The 17,808-nt window shown below is 37.4% G+C and overlaps 1 protein-coding gene across 5 annotated transcripts in view; it reads left to right on the top strand.

The window, feature by feature from the left end:
• The first annotated feature begins 343 nt into the window (after nucleotides 1-343).
• shisa6 (shisa family member 6) overlaps nucleotides 344-17,808 on the top strand; it is a 52,865-nt gene continuing 35,400 nt past the window's right edge. For all 5 annotated transcript variants that reach the window (XM_026277337.1, XM_026277339.1, XM_026277342.1 and 2 more), the window contains exons 1-4: nucleotides 344-511; nucleotides 1,028-1,822; nucleotides 3,034-3,194; nucleotides 8,488-8,586. In XM_026277337.1, coding sequence (XP_026133122.1) covers nucleotides 1,281-1,822; nucleotides 3,034-3,194; nucleotides 8,488-8,586 — 802 coding nt within the window. In that variant the 5' untranslated portion in view covers nucleotides 344-511; nucleotides 1,028-1,280. The remainder of the gene's footprint in view (nucleotides 512-1,027; nucleotides 1,823-3,033; nucleotides 3,195-8,487; nucleotides 8,587-17,808) is intronic.

Raw genomic sequence — 17,808 nt, forward strand, 5'->3', positions numbered from 1 at the left:
ATCCATATGTTTGTAGTAATTAAAATCAATCTTGTTTGCACCATGTTTAAAAACAACGCAACTACATTCTACATTCCACTTTTTTCTTTCTACTTACATAAATAGCCACTTTTGCTCGGCCTAAAACAAAATTATATAAAATATTTTCTCCATTACATACTTAAACCCAAAAAATAAATAGCACCATAGAAAAAGATTCATTACAACTCCTAAAATGCTACCTAAAAACAAAAGTAAAGGTACCAACCTAGCACAATTCGCAAATGCATGAAAAATAGTTTCTCTCTGCGTGCAAAAAGGAAATAGAGAGAGCGAGAGAGAGAGAGAGAGAGAGAGAGAGAGAGAGAGAGAGAGACATGCTCATAGACGGACGGTGACGACAGCGTTTGATGCAAGAGCGAAAGACGGTAGGCGGACCGTTCAGATAGGTCTGTTCGGGATAGGATACTAACTGCCACTTCACTTCACCTTGGCAAGAGCCAACACACCCGCCCGAAGCAGTAAAGTCAAGGTAAGTGCTGATCAAGACTGACTGCACTCTTTATGTAACCACATAAAAGCGATGGAATTAGCTCATGAATATTAGACGTTCTGAGATGCATGAAGAATCAATTCTATATTAAGATTTTTGTAAATTAATATTATATAATTTTCATATAAGCAAAACACAGAAAATGGAAGTCAAACTGTCTTTTAGTGCATTGATATTAGTGTTCCGTCCATTAAGGCATCGAATGCACATGCAACTGTATTTCTGGTACATGTTTTCAGATCGATATATATTGCCACGTACATGCAGTGTCGTTGTTTTTTTATTTATTTTTATATATTTTTTTATAAACCATAAGAAATAAAATCATAGATTAAAAAACAACCACGAGTGAATTTTAAATAGTGATAATAATGGTAAACACACACCGTTAGAAAGAAATGTGGCGCTGCTAAATTTGAGTCTGATGCTTTTATCAGAGTCGATGTGCAAACATTTAATTAACTAACAATTAAGTTCGTGTCTACTTCTTCCCAGAGGGAGATGGGAAGCGACACGTAAAGGCTCGTTTGACAAGAGTTCTTTGGAAATCCCAGCAGTGACGCCCAGCTGAGTCAAACACAAAACCGCTCTGGGGTAGAATATCTGCTTTAAATGAATGGCGCCTTTCATCAGCATCTCCACAAGCGGCTCGTCGTCAGGGATGCGGGACTCGCGAACAGCGGAGGATCAGCGCGCCTGAAGCGGGAATCACAGAGAGCTGTCCAGGGTCCTGAAGACGCGCTGCGCCATGGGTATACGCCACTTTCTGCTGCTGCTCATTTATCTGGACCCTCTCAACGTGTTTGGGACGCTGACTGCCAAACGACCCAAACCTCCTCCCAAAAGGAATCAGAAGACGAAGGAACTGAACGGCACCACCGTCGCGCCTTCCGCGTCCACGCAGCGGATCACGCAGGTCCGTCCGGCGGCCACGCACGACACCTGCCTGGGCTACTACGACGTGAGCGGCCAGTTCGACAAGGAGTTCGAGTGCAACAACACCGACCACCGCTACTGCTGTGGCTCGTGTTACTTGCGATTCTGTTGCCAGTTTAAAGGCAACCGGTTGGAGCAGAGAACATGCAAGAACTACCACAAGCCCGACTGGGTGAAAACTGTGCCCCCGTCTCCTGTTCCAACAGGTGACGCTTACGATCCGAGCATGGACCAAACGAACACCGCGGTCTACATCACCTGCGGTGTCATTGCTTTTATTATAGTCCTTGGGGTTTCCACTAAAGTCGCGTATGACAAAGCAACGCAACCACCTCAGGAAATGAACATTCACAGGTGAGCGCCACGCATTCATTCTCCTACAACTCTAGAGCTTCTAAACTCTCCCTAACGAGATCAAATTCTCATTTGCATATTATTAGCGCTTCGGAGTGATTGATAACGTTGCAAGTGGACTGGATAGAAGAGCTCTTACCATCTGCAGTATCTGCAGCTCTTTTGTTTCTCCATATGGAATATCTCACATGCTAACAGGGCTGTGATCAAAATTCCAAGCAGAGTTTTAATATGCGCTGGTAGCGCTATAGAGCCAAGCACACACCCTTCATTTTTTTGTGTTTGTGTGAGAGGGTTTATGCTTCATTACAGACATTACATTTTCCCCCTCATTTGGTGGCCACAAGAGATTCATCACAGTGTCTGCCTCTCTGGACACAGAACCACACACCATTCACGCAGGACACAACAATATTTCCAGTTTGTCTATTAAACTGGATTGGCAGCTCTGAGGCTGAGGGGTTCAGAACATTTTAATTGTGCTGTGAGAAAACACTTCACCCAATCACCAGTTTGGGATTTGGTTATGTTATATACAGATGTGCAATCAATTTCCCTAGGGGAGGGGAAAAAAAAACTGAAAAATGTTATAATATAGAATTGCTGCAGTCTTCTTGCAGCCTATATGAATGTGTCTGAGCTTCACGCTCAAATCCACTGGTACAGACTGCAAACTGTCTGCCCTTTTCCATTTTACATGAATGGGTGAATGTATAAAATAAAATATAATTTCCTTTAGTCAGACGTCTTGCTCAGGTGGTAGAAATGATGTCTGCTAGGACATTAAACTGGCCTGTATTATATAGTCTACGCACAAATAAACACCTAGAAGCAAACCATCAAACTGAGAATGCATGTAATAGGAAGGAGTGCTGTTGACTCTTCTGTCAGTTCAGCTACTGCAGGGTAACAAATGCAAAACTAATACAGTTTCTCTGGTAAGAGTAAATATTTACAGAGCTAACAGTGGCTTTCATAATGCAGCTCTGAATTCACATCCTCTGGGCTTCCCATATATACCAGGTGCAACTATGATTGAAATGTGGCTCACTGGTGATTAAACACTTATTAATAGATGTTCTTTCTTTATTTCTGTACAAATCTAATGGAATTAGAGTAGAGAGTAGCCGGAGGTGATCTTTCACCCAAACATTTTAAAGGTGTTGTTGTTGTTGACTTCATATCGTATAGTTCTCAATTTTTCTCCACAGAGCCCTAGCAGATATTCTTAGACAACAAGGACCCATTCCTTTATCTCAATACGACTGTGAGAACTTTGCGGCGATGAACAGCTCATCCAAAGATAACACTCCGCAGCGCGCGGGCTCCAAAAACCACTACACCCCAGTCCACAGCTCCAAATCCAATCACGGTAAGTGGCCTGACTGTGTTCAAATGTTTGTGGAAACACCAAACTGAATGAGTTACTTTCATGAAATATATGATTGATTTATGTGAGCTCTGTTACAAATTCTGGTCCTTTTAATGTATTCAAACCATCACAGGACCTCATAAGTGACCAATAAGGGAACAATCTTCATAGGAAGAAACTACACATGCCACAACTGATTGGTGTTAACATCTTTCTAAGCTAACAGCGTTACACTCTAAAACTCATAAAAACACATTGCACGAACAAATATTGGATAAAAAAGTTTTCAAATACAGTTTTTAATAGATATTTCTTTGGTTGTTTTTTTTTTTTTTTTTTTTGGTGTGATTATTTATTCATTTATTTTATGAAGCATTTGCCTCACCCACCCTCTTTTTTCCCCTCTAAGTTTGAATGCATGCATTCTTGGGTTACTGCCTTAGCATTTTGGAAAAACGAGCCATCAGAGTTGGCAGCATAATTAAAGCAGATACCTTTTGGAACAGCATTTGCAGCCACAGCCCTCCTGTGATGCCTTAAATGTTGTCATTGTAGGCTGCTCAGTAGGCTTTGGAACAGAGCACTGGACAACCTTCAGTCACAGTTGTGATATTGGCATACAGGAGAATACGTTTCGGGGGCTTGTTGTTGGATTGCGTATGTTGCGCTTGAGACCATGTGCTAGATGCCTGTCAGTCAGATGGTTTATATTTCATGCTGTTCTCATTGCAGCATGTGTTTCAGCCCTGTCACATATAATCTGCCATGTTAACCCTTGGTAAACGTCTGACTTCTACACGCCATATTTAAATGGGAGTCAACTATAGACAAGCCATAAAGATCCGCCTCCTCTCAGTTGTGTTTGGATTGAAGGCTGTGCTGTATTTCATTATGTTCAAGGTCAGGAGGGACTTCAGAGCATTGTTGGACGTTCTCATGAGTTATCATCGCACAAACGGCAGTTTTGACTTGAGGGAGATAAATGTCAGTCATATGGCAACAACAGCAAACCGAAGGCAGTTTATATTTAAGGCCTATCCCTCTAGAAGATCTACAGCTCTTGAAACCCCTTATAATGCGCTTTAAGCAAGATTTATGCTGCATGTTTTCCATATCCTCATTACAAAGTGACCTTGCAGTGCAGGATGACGTAAATGATGTCACTTGACTCCTGACCTGGGATCAGAGTCGATATGAGGCTGTAAAAAATGCACTGCAGCTCATTAGCTTAAGATCTTTAGGATTCTTTCTCCATTTGTTGCCTTTATAGAAATATTCCTGGTTCGATACAAGTTTAACAGCATTTGTGGCATGATGATGATTACCTCAAAACAAAATTGATTTCGACTGTCAACAAACAGATTTCACTGAAGAAATCTGGGCTGCATTGAGGCCAATTTAGGAGGATTTAAAAGCAAAACTGTGAATCTTATAATTATATAAAAGCACTTGCATCATTCTTCTGTTAAATTATCTGTATTATTTGCACTGTAATGTGGTTTAAACTCATGTTTAGGTTTAAACACTATGTTTTCAAGCAAGTGAAGTTGTATTTGCATTTGACTTTAGACAGGTAACTGATTTTTTATTTATTTTTTACTCTTTTCACACAAAATCATGGTAAAAGGTATATTGTGGTAATATCTGTTTACCTATAAGTATACCTATATCTCTTTATGTGTTATACTGTTTAAACTATTACAAACTATTAAAACTATGAAACAAAAAAATAATAAACAATTTAAACTATCTTAACAAAAAAAAAAAAAAAAAAAAAAAAAAAAAATATATATATATATATATATATATATACGCCTTATATATACACTAAGGCGAAGTGGAGTGCACGTTTGAATAGTCTTCTGTTTGATGTGGTCTTAAACATATTCTGCCTCTAAATGCAATTATTTAAAGAGAGAGAGAGAGATAGAGAGAGAGAGAGAGAGATAGAGAGAGAGAGAGAGAGACAGAAGCAGTAGTTGTAAGTTGGGAGGCCAACCCTTTAGCTCTGCCCCTGCCTTAAAGATTTTTAATAATGTAAAACTGGATATATATAATTTAACAAACATATCCATTTATTTAACAAACTGACCCATTCCGTTCTATTTTAAGTGCATCAGTGTAACCTAAAGCTTTGCATGTTCTGATTTTTATTAAAAAGTATTATTATTATAATTGTTGTATTAATATTTTTTATTTTTTTGGTAATCAATGTTATGCAACGAGTGCTGATGGTATTTGTATTTGTTGATGTATTTCTGCACACACTGCTGCAGCTGTGTGTTCATGTAGGACACTGTGAGCTGGGGCTATGCTGGGTGACTTTGTGTTGTCAGCCATGACACAGCCTAACAACATCTCGTTCCAAGGGAGTGGAGCCAGTATTTTCACTAGAGACCCCCAGTCCTGTCGATGTTAAGGGACAGCGACGGCCTCTACAGAAGCGTGTGTAATTGGCATACAAATTGGAGTGCAATGTACTGATAGCATCTACTGAATCAACTGAAAGAGAAAATGCATATTCACATGCCCTGATGCACAAGAGCGTTTTCTGGAGGGAAAGTAAAAATTATTGTTACAACATGATCTGAGGGAATAATCCGGGTTTCGACTGTGAATAATTAGTGTTTGCATCTCTCTTCATCGAATCATACAGGATATTATAAAATGGCAGCTGTGGGAAAGTGTAAAAATGCTTGGCATGGAGCAGGATGCACTGAATGTTTGCAGTCAGGCGATTAAAGAACGATTTGACATTGGGAAACATGCATGCATAAAATATTTGATTAGAAGTATACCCAAAGAACACCTAATAACAGAGCCTCATTTTTTTCCTGAGTTGCCGAAGGAAAGTAGCGCTGCGGCAGCTCAGTGAATGTGCTTCTGTGTGTGTTTGCTCAAATATTTCTTTAAGAGAACAGCATTGCATGTATAAAATGTGTCTAGCTTATTAAACTCTGATGTAATTAGGTGAATTAAGATGTGGAGCGCCAAAGGGCAATTTCATAATGATACGGCTCTACACAGTTTTGAACTTATTGCCTCCTCGTCTCTACACTTAGCAATTAATATCAAAGTTGGACGGGCCATAAAAACTTAGTGGAGTAGCATCTGTGATTACCTGCTTCCCACGTGAGCGCATGAAAGCTGGAGGCACTGACGTGTTTCTCCTCTGGCACATGTGCGTCAAGGACTCTCGCTAATGGTTTCCGGCTCTGAAGTCGTTATCATTTAGACGGCGTTGGATTCTTGCCCCTGTGGCAAGGTTGAGCACACTTTTAGGAATTTCCTTAGGGGGGCAATATAACAGCCTGTTAAATTCAGCTACATAGTCATGTAACGGCACAGCGTAATGAATTCTCTGCAAGACAGCTCACCTGTGCACGGGATGCTTTGGGCTTCTCGGGGTTTAGTGTGAAAGAAGTTTTTTGTGGCTTTATTGCATTCTCTACCCCCTGCCTCATGTTCATTTATTTGATTCAGAGGACTGTGTCAGATCTTTCCCTTACCTGAGTGCTATGCTGTTGTTTTTTTCTGTTTGTCCAACTGTTTCTAGTGATCCAAAGCCAAAGGCTGAACATGCAGGCTCTCAGTATGAGAATCTGTCCGTCTCTGAAGCCTCTGTAAACAACATTTATCATAACGTTTCCTGCTGCTCAACCTTTTGATTCTTCGGCCTTGCACATCCTGTTGTGCTTGTTATTTAGCTATTAAAAGCACACGTTCTTGATGGATTCAATAGCCATTAACCATATAACTTCTAGGCTTCTAAATGATCAACAGGATCTAAACGTTGTTAATCTTGTCATACACAAACTACTACATGTTTTCTGTCAACTGATTGATAGTTTGACTTTTAATCAAGTCAAATGTATTAGGTTTCAGTTGTACAAATGTCCACCTTCAGCTTGCACTCAACTTGTCTTTTGCTGTCAAATCTAGTAAACATAAGAATAACTTTGATATAGTTAATTATATTTCCAGATGAACAATCTAGATTGGAAATTATTTATTAGAATTATTTCGAAAAATTGAGTCTTTAATATGATTATCAGGATTTTGAGGAACACATGTTTCCAGAAGCTTCTCTTTCCTTGTTCACATATCACATTGGACGAATCATCTTCATAAGTCTCCAAAACCTCTTACATCTTTTGAGGAATGTTTATTTGTTCATCACTCAATCATCATTGGATTGCATTGCATTTAATGTTTTCATCATTTAATTATCATCTAACTGAGACATCTTATTGGAAATATGATGAGTGGTGAGTATCTGCTCTACTGTTATAAAGATCTCATTGATTTATATTACAACCATAAGAATTTCATTTTATAAATGCACCGAATGGCATATTGTTGCTTGGTTTGAGTCTCACAATAAAATTGAGCTGTTTTTTTATACCGAGTATATCAGAGCCATAAAAGCCTGATGGAGCAAATATGATACAAAAACACTAAAGGATATGCAAACCTTTTTTAAGATTTGTTTTTCAATTTTGTGTAATGGTTCAATAATGTTCTATTTATAAAACAATTTCAGACTATTATCTATTGTTTCAGTCTTTATATGACTGAACATGCATTAATAAAAGTATACAATAGTATTATAATATCTCTTTTCAGAAATTTTTAACAAATAAATCTTCTTTTGTGTTTGGTCCCTCTTTATATTAGGTGGCCTTAAATATTATGTACTTATATGCAAATTAATGCACTTGGGTGCATACATGTTTTACACCACGTCCCTAACTTTACCCTTATCCCACCTCAACAGCAGCAAAAGAGTTTTGCAATACTGTGTGAACACAATAAAAGCATTGTACTTATCTGTGATGTAAGTACATAGAAGTTGTGGCCACGTAATATAAAGTGGGACCCTGTAATTTATAAGTGGATATTGTGTACAGTTTTAGGAATGAAAAACATTAGATTCTGTGTACACTAAAGCCCAGAAACACTTAGATTTGAGCGACCGCGACTGCACTGAACTCCCAGATGGTGCTCAAGGTTATTGTCCGACTTTTCTGACTCCTCCATGTACATGCTGGTATTTCATTGATAATTAGAATGTCAAGAATAAATATAACACCTCAGACGGAGCCAGCATCTAATATTCTCATGACAGAGCAGTGTGTTGTTGGGTGGACAAGGTGACTTTACCTATGAATTATGGAAAGTCATAAGTCTTGAAATGCACTGGGAATTATGCTTGTTATGCTGTTGACGGCTGTTTATCTGGAAGCAAAGTGTGAGAGTGATCTTCTATTAATGTTTTGGTGTCCATTTACAGGAGCACATTACTCGAAGGAAAGCACTCGAGGTGGCGGCCATGACCTTCACAACTTCATATCGTCAGGCTTTGTGACGCTTGGCCGGAGCCAAGTAAAAGGTAACAGGATTCTATATCGCCGCTTAATGACACCGAAATCATTCATCCATAACAAAGGTGTAAAAAAATGTCAATTTAACATTTATTTCTCAACATGTTGGCTAGGAATTCACAGCGCTGGTTGCTAGCACTGAATCCGGCTTGATCTGAGACCCTAGTTTTTAGGGTTTTTTGGTATATTCGTAATTTGAAGCACACTTCCACTCTTGCAAAGCAAAAAAAAAAAAAAAAATTCAGTTCATGACTCCTTTAACGTTGAGTAATTAGTTGTATGAGCTTTGCATGTTGCCAAGAAACAAACTGACTGGATCACAGTATGTGAGTGAAGCTACAGACATTTCCTCTTCTTGCTCAAAGCTTTCTGTAATCAGTTCACTCCACTCCGCGTTTTTAAATTTTCCACTCCGCACTTACTCTACAGAGACTGGTGAGAGAAACCCACTCTGTCCAGCTCTTCACTGAAGCCAAACGTTGCTTCGACTCTCCACATATTAGAGCTGCTTAATTTTCTGTTCGTTTTATGGGATCTGCAAGTTTTGCAACACTGTTATCAAAGTGTACATGTATAAAAACACTTTAAACCCTTATATGTTGTGATTTAATTTTTTTTTTCTAGCAATAATCTTTGGCAACACTTTAGTATAGGGACCAATTCTTACTAGTTGCTTGTTGGCTAATATTAACATATTGGCTGTTAATTAGTGTTTATAAAGAACATATGCTCCATGACCACATTCTACATCCCTAATCCTTCCCAATAGCTAAATTGGTTACACTTTATTTCGATAGTCCACTTTAGACATTCTACTGACTGTAAGTAACTTTGTAACTACATGTCGACTACATATCAACTAAATCTCAGAAATTTGCAACTACATGTTTACTAACTCTCAGAGTAGACTGTAGGTTTAGGGTTAGTGTTAGGGGTAGGTTTAGGCTTAGTATAAGTTGACAATAAGTTGACAAAGAAAGTGTTAAAAGATATTAAACAGACAGTCTACTAACACTCTACTAACTGCTAGCTGACATGTAGTTGCAAAGTTACTTACTGCTAGTAGAATGTCTAAAGTGGACTATCAAAATAAAGTGTTACCCCTAAATTTAACAACTACCTGTACCTTACTAACTATTAATAAGCAGCAAATTGGGAGTTTATTGAGGCAAAAGTCACAGCTAATGATTTGTTAATGGCGAGAATTGGACCTTAAAATAAAGTGTGACTAGAGATATTTTAAATAAAATATTTGATTATCAATTGAGTATAAACAAAGGCAGGTGGATTGACACAAACTATAAAAAAGTCTCATGTTAGCTCTCTATGTAGGAATTTACTACGATCCTATAAACAACATATTCTCCAAAAAGACTTAAAAAATAAATAAATATAAACTTAAACAGTTTTTTATTTTGTTTTAAAGATTTTTACACTAAATCCTTCTGTATCTGACGTACCTCTGTTAAAAAGTGTTTTTCGTTTTTCTTTATTTTTATGTCTGTTGTCATCTCCACATCTTTAGTGTAACATTAGTAATCTGCGTCAGAATGTTCTATAAGCAGAACATGGAGTGTTTGCACCAGCTGCGTGATTTTTAACACGTACATAAAACATTAAGCTTCATCTAATAGCCAGCGGTAAGTTGACTGACGTGGCAGAGCTTCTTCATCCCACATGCAGGGTCGCTCATTTGCAAATCTTCCACATGTGTCAATTCTCACTTGTGATGCAGCAATTAATATTCATGTGCTCTCTGCTGACTCAGACTGCTAACAATGAATCTACTCTGTGCAAAAGAATAGCATTTCTGTAACTCCTTTAAAGGACAAAGGAAAAGAGGTAAGAAATAAGAGGTAATGGCGTCTTTTGGTGTACGTGATCCTTATCACCATTGAAATGTTGAGCTTACATGAAAAATGTGTCATCGATTAGTATCTGACCAGTAAAATAAACACCATAGTATTCCACGGCCCAGGCCAAAATAACTATGAGAGGACTAGACAATCTCCATTAGGCCTGCATTTTTTTTTTCTCTTTCCAAATTTCATTTCCTCCGGTGAAATGCATTGACCTAAAATCCATTTATTTTTCCGTGTCTGTCTGCCTCCACCCTGCTCAAGACATTTGTTTTTTTGGGGGGGTTATGTGTCTTTAGTGCCCTTTTCACAATGGTCTATTCAGCCATCTAGTCTTGGTGGAAGGAATGGCTATTTTTGTTAGTCGTGAAATATGAGCAGAAAGGATATGGACGCTGCTGCGGGGTGAATGCTTTCCAGACTGCTGCGTTTGAACATGACAAAAACACCTTTCATTTCTTAGACGGGTGCTGCAATATGAACGGCCGTGATTGCAATAGTTTGTTATTGGTGTTTTTTTGGTTTTACTCATTTAAAGGGACCTTATTTACATGAATGTTTGATCTTTTTCTTGGGTAGTTAGAATTGGTAGTTCACCCAAAAATATGAAAATTCTGTCAGAAATCATACCCAGATGTCGTTCCAAAACTGTAAGATCTTCATTAATCTTTAGAAAACAAATATTGTGTAATGTTGAAATATATAAATGAACATTACACAACTAGCATTTCCCGTGTGTATATTGTTTATGTGCTCTGAAATAAACTAAATGATAAACTACATTATTAACATTACTTTAATGGTCACTGATACTAGTACTACAGTAGAACATTTAGATTATGTGAATGAAACTTCATAATGTTTCCCTTGATTATACATTTAGTCAGGATTTATAGTTTGGAAAAAGTCTAACTAGTAAAATGTTTACACGTTATGTGAAAACTAGTACAAGTATATAAATAAATAAAAAGAGACTTACTCTTATGTTTATGATCTCTGCTGGATAAAGCGCTTCTTTTTTTTCTGAGGAAATCTAAAACTCAAATCCTAAGGTAATCCTCGTCACATCTTCTTGGGGTGAATTATGTCTTATTTCTCACAGTAAAATAAAATAAAAATGATGAACAGTCTCGCTGCTTTGTTTTCTGTTGTATGGGCATTTACACGCAGCGAGCTTCACTTGTAACATTAGAATCTGAATAGAGCGTTCAGCGCGGGGGCGTGGTCGCATTAGAGATAATGAAGGGAGACGTAAAAAACGAACATTGCTTTGTTTTCATATGGATTACTTTATCACAGAATATTTGTTTTTCGGCAGCACTTGTTTACTTTAAAAGTAGATATGTCTTGTTTTCTATAGATATCTCTGTCATGTCTCTTCGTTGAGTATTCATTGACTTACATTTCATTTTAATGATGCGTTTCTAAATGAAGATCACCGCAGACCAAGGCTGCAGACAGCACACCTTGTTTGTTTTCTTAATTTTGTAAATGCACAAAGTTTTATTGTTATTATGCATGTATAAAAATAAAAGTTGACCCTTTACAGATTCGACTGATGTATTGCTCTGGTCTGTACGGTCAAAACTGAAAGCGTAATTTAAGTTATTTTCGGTGCTATCAGGAGAAAATGCCACAAAACGCAAATCGAAGATCCACGTTAATCGACTCCAAAGGGTTAAGATATTTTTTATGAAATCTGAGAGCTTTCTGACCCTGCATAGACAGCAATGTAACTACCAAGTTTGAGAAAGCTAGTAAGGACATTAAAATAATCCATGTGACATCAGTGGTGCAACCATAATGTTATGTAGCTTACTTTTTGTGCGCAATGAAAACTAAATAATAATTTCATTCAACAATTTCTTATCTGTCCTGTCAGTCTTTGATGCATTTACACAAAAGTACCATGAGGCATGCCACTGATGTCACATTGACTGTTTTATTGATGTCTTTATACCTTTCTGGACCTTGAATGTGGCAGTTGCACTGTGGTCTGTGCAGGTTCAGAAAGCTCTCGGATTTCATCAAAAATATCTTAATTTGTGTTCTGAAATTGAATGAAGGACTTACAGGTTTGGAATGACATGAGGGTGAGTAATTAAGGACATATTTTTTATTTTGGGTGAACTTTTCCCTTTCAGACTTTTTTGGCAAGACATATTTTCAATTTTCATTGAATTAACAATCAATACAGGTTGTGCACAGCAGTATAACTCGTTGAGCAGACTGTACATCATTTTCTGTGTGTTAAATTTTACATGCCTTCTAGCCTGAAGTCCATTGATGACAGTGATCACGTTTGATTCATTCCAGCCAGACCATTGCCTCATCAGAGCGAGGCCGAGAGCAGTGAACACATCTCTCCTCTTGATAATGATGCAGTAAGATCAATGGTTTTCTTTGATTCTCCCGCTGTCACGATCAGACCGAGACCAGCGGTGCTTATTGGATGGGCTCACGGCCCTCTCGATAACATAAGCAGACTTGTCATGGAATGTTATCCTCCTTGATAAATTGCTCTATTTTTGCTCCGGGCTTTCTCTCTCAGTCTTTTCCTCTGATTGTTGCCATGCTACCAATTCTCATCCTGTGTATCGTCCTCACCGCTTTTGCCTCATGTTCCAAAATAGTCCAGGTTTTGAGATTCACCATGGTGATTAAAAGGGTCACTGCAGAGGAAAACTCTCTAGCTGTGATAAAACCTGTGTGCGGGCAGACGCTGAGTGATCGTCCACCCAGGTTCATAATTATGAAGAGACTGCTCAAATAGCATGTTGGTCGCTGTAGGGTGAGTTACAGAGGTCACAACAAACATTGCTTCACATACATCTGATCAAGAAAATAACCTCTTGTTAAAAGTTCAGTCATGCTTGTGTGTCATCATGCCATGTATCTTAACCCAGCTCTCAAAGTCTCTGAGCTCTACAGTCAGTCAAAGAATGTGAACTTGAGTTATGAAATGAGATTTTTCAGTGTACTCATGTTCCAGTTGTGTAGGCTGTTTGTTTATTTCATGGAACACAAAAGGAGAAAAGGATTTTTAAGATCTTTTTAAAAAACAGCCACTTGTGCTCTATACTCTGAGTCCAAATTCCGATTTTTTCCTAAGGAAAAATATACTAAAATGTTGTGAAATATATATATATTTTTCATGCTAAGTATAGTACAAATACATTTACATATCTGTGGACTTAATAAAAATACCCTGCATTTGCTAAATTGGAGCAACTAATTTTGTCCTTAATGGACTTTGTTTGTGCTGAAGTTGTGCTGAAGTCCAACTAAAGATGTTCTGAAGTATATTTCATTGTGCTATTTCAGTTACACTTCAGTAGTACTCCAAATAAAGTTTAATTCAATTTTTTAAAATCACGAATCAGTGTTGCAAGTCTCGAGCGATGTCAGTAAACATAATAATAGATTTTAACTATACTAAATGTATTTTAAATATGTTCTTTTTTATTTTATTTTTATATTTTATTAGGGATGATGCTGTAGCTGTGTTTTAGAAACAGACCAAACTGTATGCCATTATTCACTGATAACCTTTCTCTTCAGTGACCTGCTAATGCAACCAGTGTCAGTGAGTTACAAGAGGATCAAATCAGTGATTAAATGTGATTGAATCAATTGATTTATTACACAAATTTAATTTTTTTTCCCCCACAAATCAGAGACTCCAAGATTTATTTGCAGTGTTTCTTGTGTTCACTTATATTTCTATTGGTGTTATGGACCACATGCAAGTTTTTGGTTGTTTTGTTCCACATAAATGAACTCAGTAAATAATGGCTGAATTTACAGAATTTTCAACAGTTCTCACTCTACAGTCAAAAAGTTTTACAGAGTTTGCTAAACAAACTGTGCAGTGCTAATGATTATTAAAATATGTATGTAACGGAGTAATATCCTGAGTGACCCAAAGTGGCTGTTCATTCACACATCTCATTCCTGGAGAGGTTTGCACAAACTGCTCTAAGAGGGAGGAAAGACAGCTGTATATGATTGGTTTTCAAGGCTCTGACCTTTGGTTCGGCTCGGCTTGAATATAGAGCAGTTTCCCTAAGAGATCCAGACAGTCCTTTCACATAAACTTGTTAATATGCTAGTCCTCATGTCATCTTTCAATAGAGCCTCCGTGAGTTGGGGAAAAAGAAAAAAATTGTTGCATACTGACCCAATAGCATTGGGAATTCAGCAATTTTCAATTGTACTGTAGGTTTGACATTTATCCAGTTTGTTTAGCAAAAATGATATAGGTATGAAAGCCTGTTTCCACCTCAGAGTAAAATTTTTAATATATTATTTTTATTATTTTTCTAATGTCCCTCTCTGAGTAAGATGGCATCACATTTTAACCATTCATAAATGTTTAAGCAATCTTCAATCTCAGTCCCTTCTCTCTCTGTTTTTAAAAACAATCTCTTGAAATATCCATTCCAATAATAAAAGTCAGTCGGACTGATATTAAAATGGTTAGAAATTCTCTTATTATTCTCGAGCTGAGAACTCATTGGCATTTCTCCCCTGATATGTTAAATATGGATCATTTGCATATCAGTTTTGAAATATATTTGTTTAGAAGAACAATCAGGCCGAACGCTTTGATTGACGCATTGAAGTGAGATGGAATTTTCAAACAGGCCATTTTATTACGATTTGAGCTCAGTCCAAAGACAGTGACTGGTTTAGTCTCATCTAGCTCCACCAGGATTGATCATTTCCTACAATCCTTGATTATTTGAATACACACTTCGGTTTGATTGACATGACGGCATAACAACCGGTGGGTGGAAGGATTGGAGTTTAAGTGATTTATCTGTGGCTGAAAAGTTATTAACACGCACCTCCGTGCTCATATAAGCTACATCAAATCAACCTGACGGGTGCCTGATTGCAGTTTATTATGTTATGGAAATTCAAACCAAGGCTGTGAATGACTCAGCACCACCCTAGTGGGTTTTATAGCCTCTGGACATAAATGTTTCCCCCCAAATGGAGTAGATTTGTAATGCATTTTCATTGTGTTTGGAAACTGATTGAGACTGTGCAAACACCACTGCAAACCTGAATGCAGATTGTTTTTTAACAGCAATGAGGAATGTGCAATTATGCAAACAGAAGTAAACACATTAACTGGGAAAATAAAAAGAAGAGAAACAAGATCCTGCTGATTGCTTAGATTCTATTTCTGAAGCTTTATGCTTGAAGGCACCGCATGAAACCACATGAAAGCTGATTGGTCCATTTCCTCGAAACAAACTTCTGATTGGCTGTGATCAAGTCAAAGGAGGTTTGCCTTCAGCGTGGACAGACATGTGATTTGTCGTATGGTGACTGGTTAGGGCACATTGTCAGCTTCTAACATATAAGTCTGAAAGCAATGATTAAAATCTGTGTCCAGGTGACCTGTCTGAGCTGTCAGAATCCTAAGCAGTGAATTCATTAGTGTGACAACAAACAGGAAGAGCCTCCCACTGTGTCCATAAACAGCAAAGTCTCTAAATGTCATCGCAGTCGTCTTCTGCTCTGCTGGTCCAGCTGTCTCACACCATATTCCCTGAGTGAAGCAGAATGTCCATAGAAAGTCAGTTTTTATATTCTTCCAGCTCGGTTTTGTTCCTCATAGAGTTTTTTTTCACAGAGAAGAGATTCCACAAACTGAGAGGTAAAAAAAAAAAGTTTATAGAATTTAACAAGCATATAAATAAGAGATTCTGAATGGATAGCTTTCATCACGTGCGCTTCGGTCTCTAGAAACTGAAATAGTGTAATTTGACAGGGCAAATATGATTTAAATACTTCAATATCCTATCCATTTGATCCATTTCTCTTTATTTTGAGATGTTTATGTTTTTGCAGCTTTTATCTTGATTTGTATTTGCTGATTTGCTGCCGAAGCTGGCATTGAAAGCTGAGCCTAGTGTCTCACAAGGGGAAAAAGATAAAAGTTTCCAATAAAAATTAAGGTTTATACGTTGCATGTCGTGGGACAGTGTGAGAATGGCTAGACTTTATTTGGAAGAAGAAAAAAAAAGTAGTAGAGGAGAATGGGGACATTCGTGCAAATCCATTTTCTTTTAAATGCTAAAGGACATTTATGCTAATTTACAGGTCTTTCAAGAGAGTTGAAGTGTCTTGAAAGGTTCGTTTATTATGCAAGAGAAACTCTTATCATGCACTTTTACACAAAGTTTGAGGTTAAACTGCATAAGAGATGATGTTTCTTTAAATATTTTTGTGTGGTTATTTTGTTCTTTTCCATCTTCTCTTGTTACATGAATGCTTTTTTTTTCATATAGATGTGAAATACTCATACCCAGATATGTAAGAGAAACCAAAAATAAATAAATCCTGCTAGACCCATATGAAATTTCAAGCATATTCCAGCTGTTAAAAAGAACAAAAACTCTTGCCTTTCCAAATAATTTAAGATTTAAAATTATATTTTTCACCAGTGTATTTCCCCACCTTAAACTTATAGGTTTTGTTCAGACTAGTGTTGCTTTCGTCAACGAAATTTATGACTAAATATCGTCGTCAATGAACCTTTATCAAGTGATGAAAATGAGACGAGATGCAATGTAAATGCTGGTCATGTGACGATGACTATAATTAAATGTATAATGCAATATTGTTGACAAATAAAAACAAGTATAATTGTGGTTTACAAAATAAAAAACATGCTAAAATGTCTTTTCATTTTCGCTGACCAAAAAAACAGATGAAACACAATGTTATAACGTTATTCCGTCTCGTTTAGTCATGTTATTATTATTTTGCATTATTTCTGTTTCGTGTGTCTCACACAACAAACAAAGTTAAGTGGGATTTATACTTTTGCCTGGCTCCGCTGACTGCGAGCGCACCTTCCAAAAATAACATAAAATAAAAATAGTTTTCCGTAAAAAAACATGATGGAGTTTGAACTTAACATTAAATTGCTTCTGATTCACACAAATGCCGGCACAGACTGTTTGGCTAGAATCACCCTGAACGGAACGTTACAAAAAATGCCTTCACTTCGCCACATGAAATGAGTTTGTGCGCACTCAAAGTGAACTTCCGCCAACACCCCGATGACATCATATTTTCTGCGCTTACCCAAGCGAACTTGCAGACGCGTCATGTATAAATAAGCCTTGACACAGAGAAAGGGACCGATGGCTGGCCAGCCGGGGTTCGTCTTTAAGAGAAAAAATTGCTGATTTTTTATTTACTCATTTTATTTTATTTATATAAATTAAAGAGAGTCTTCCGTGTCTGGAATGGAATGGAATCTTGAGTCTATAAGGTAACAATATAATATAATAATGGCACTTTTCCACTGCATGGTACAGCATGGTACGGTTCGGTACGGTTCACTTC

Source organism: Carassius auratus, chromosome 12 (genome assembly GCF_003368295.1).
Source record: "Carassius auratus strain Wakin chromosome 12, ASM336829v1, whole genome shotgun sequence".
Taxonomy (NCBI): domain Eukaryota; kingdom Metazoa; phylum Chordata; class Actinopteri; order Cypriniformes; family Cyprinidae; genus Carassius; species Carassius auratus.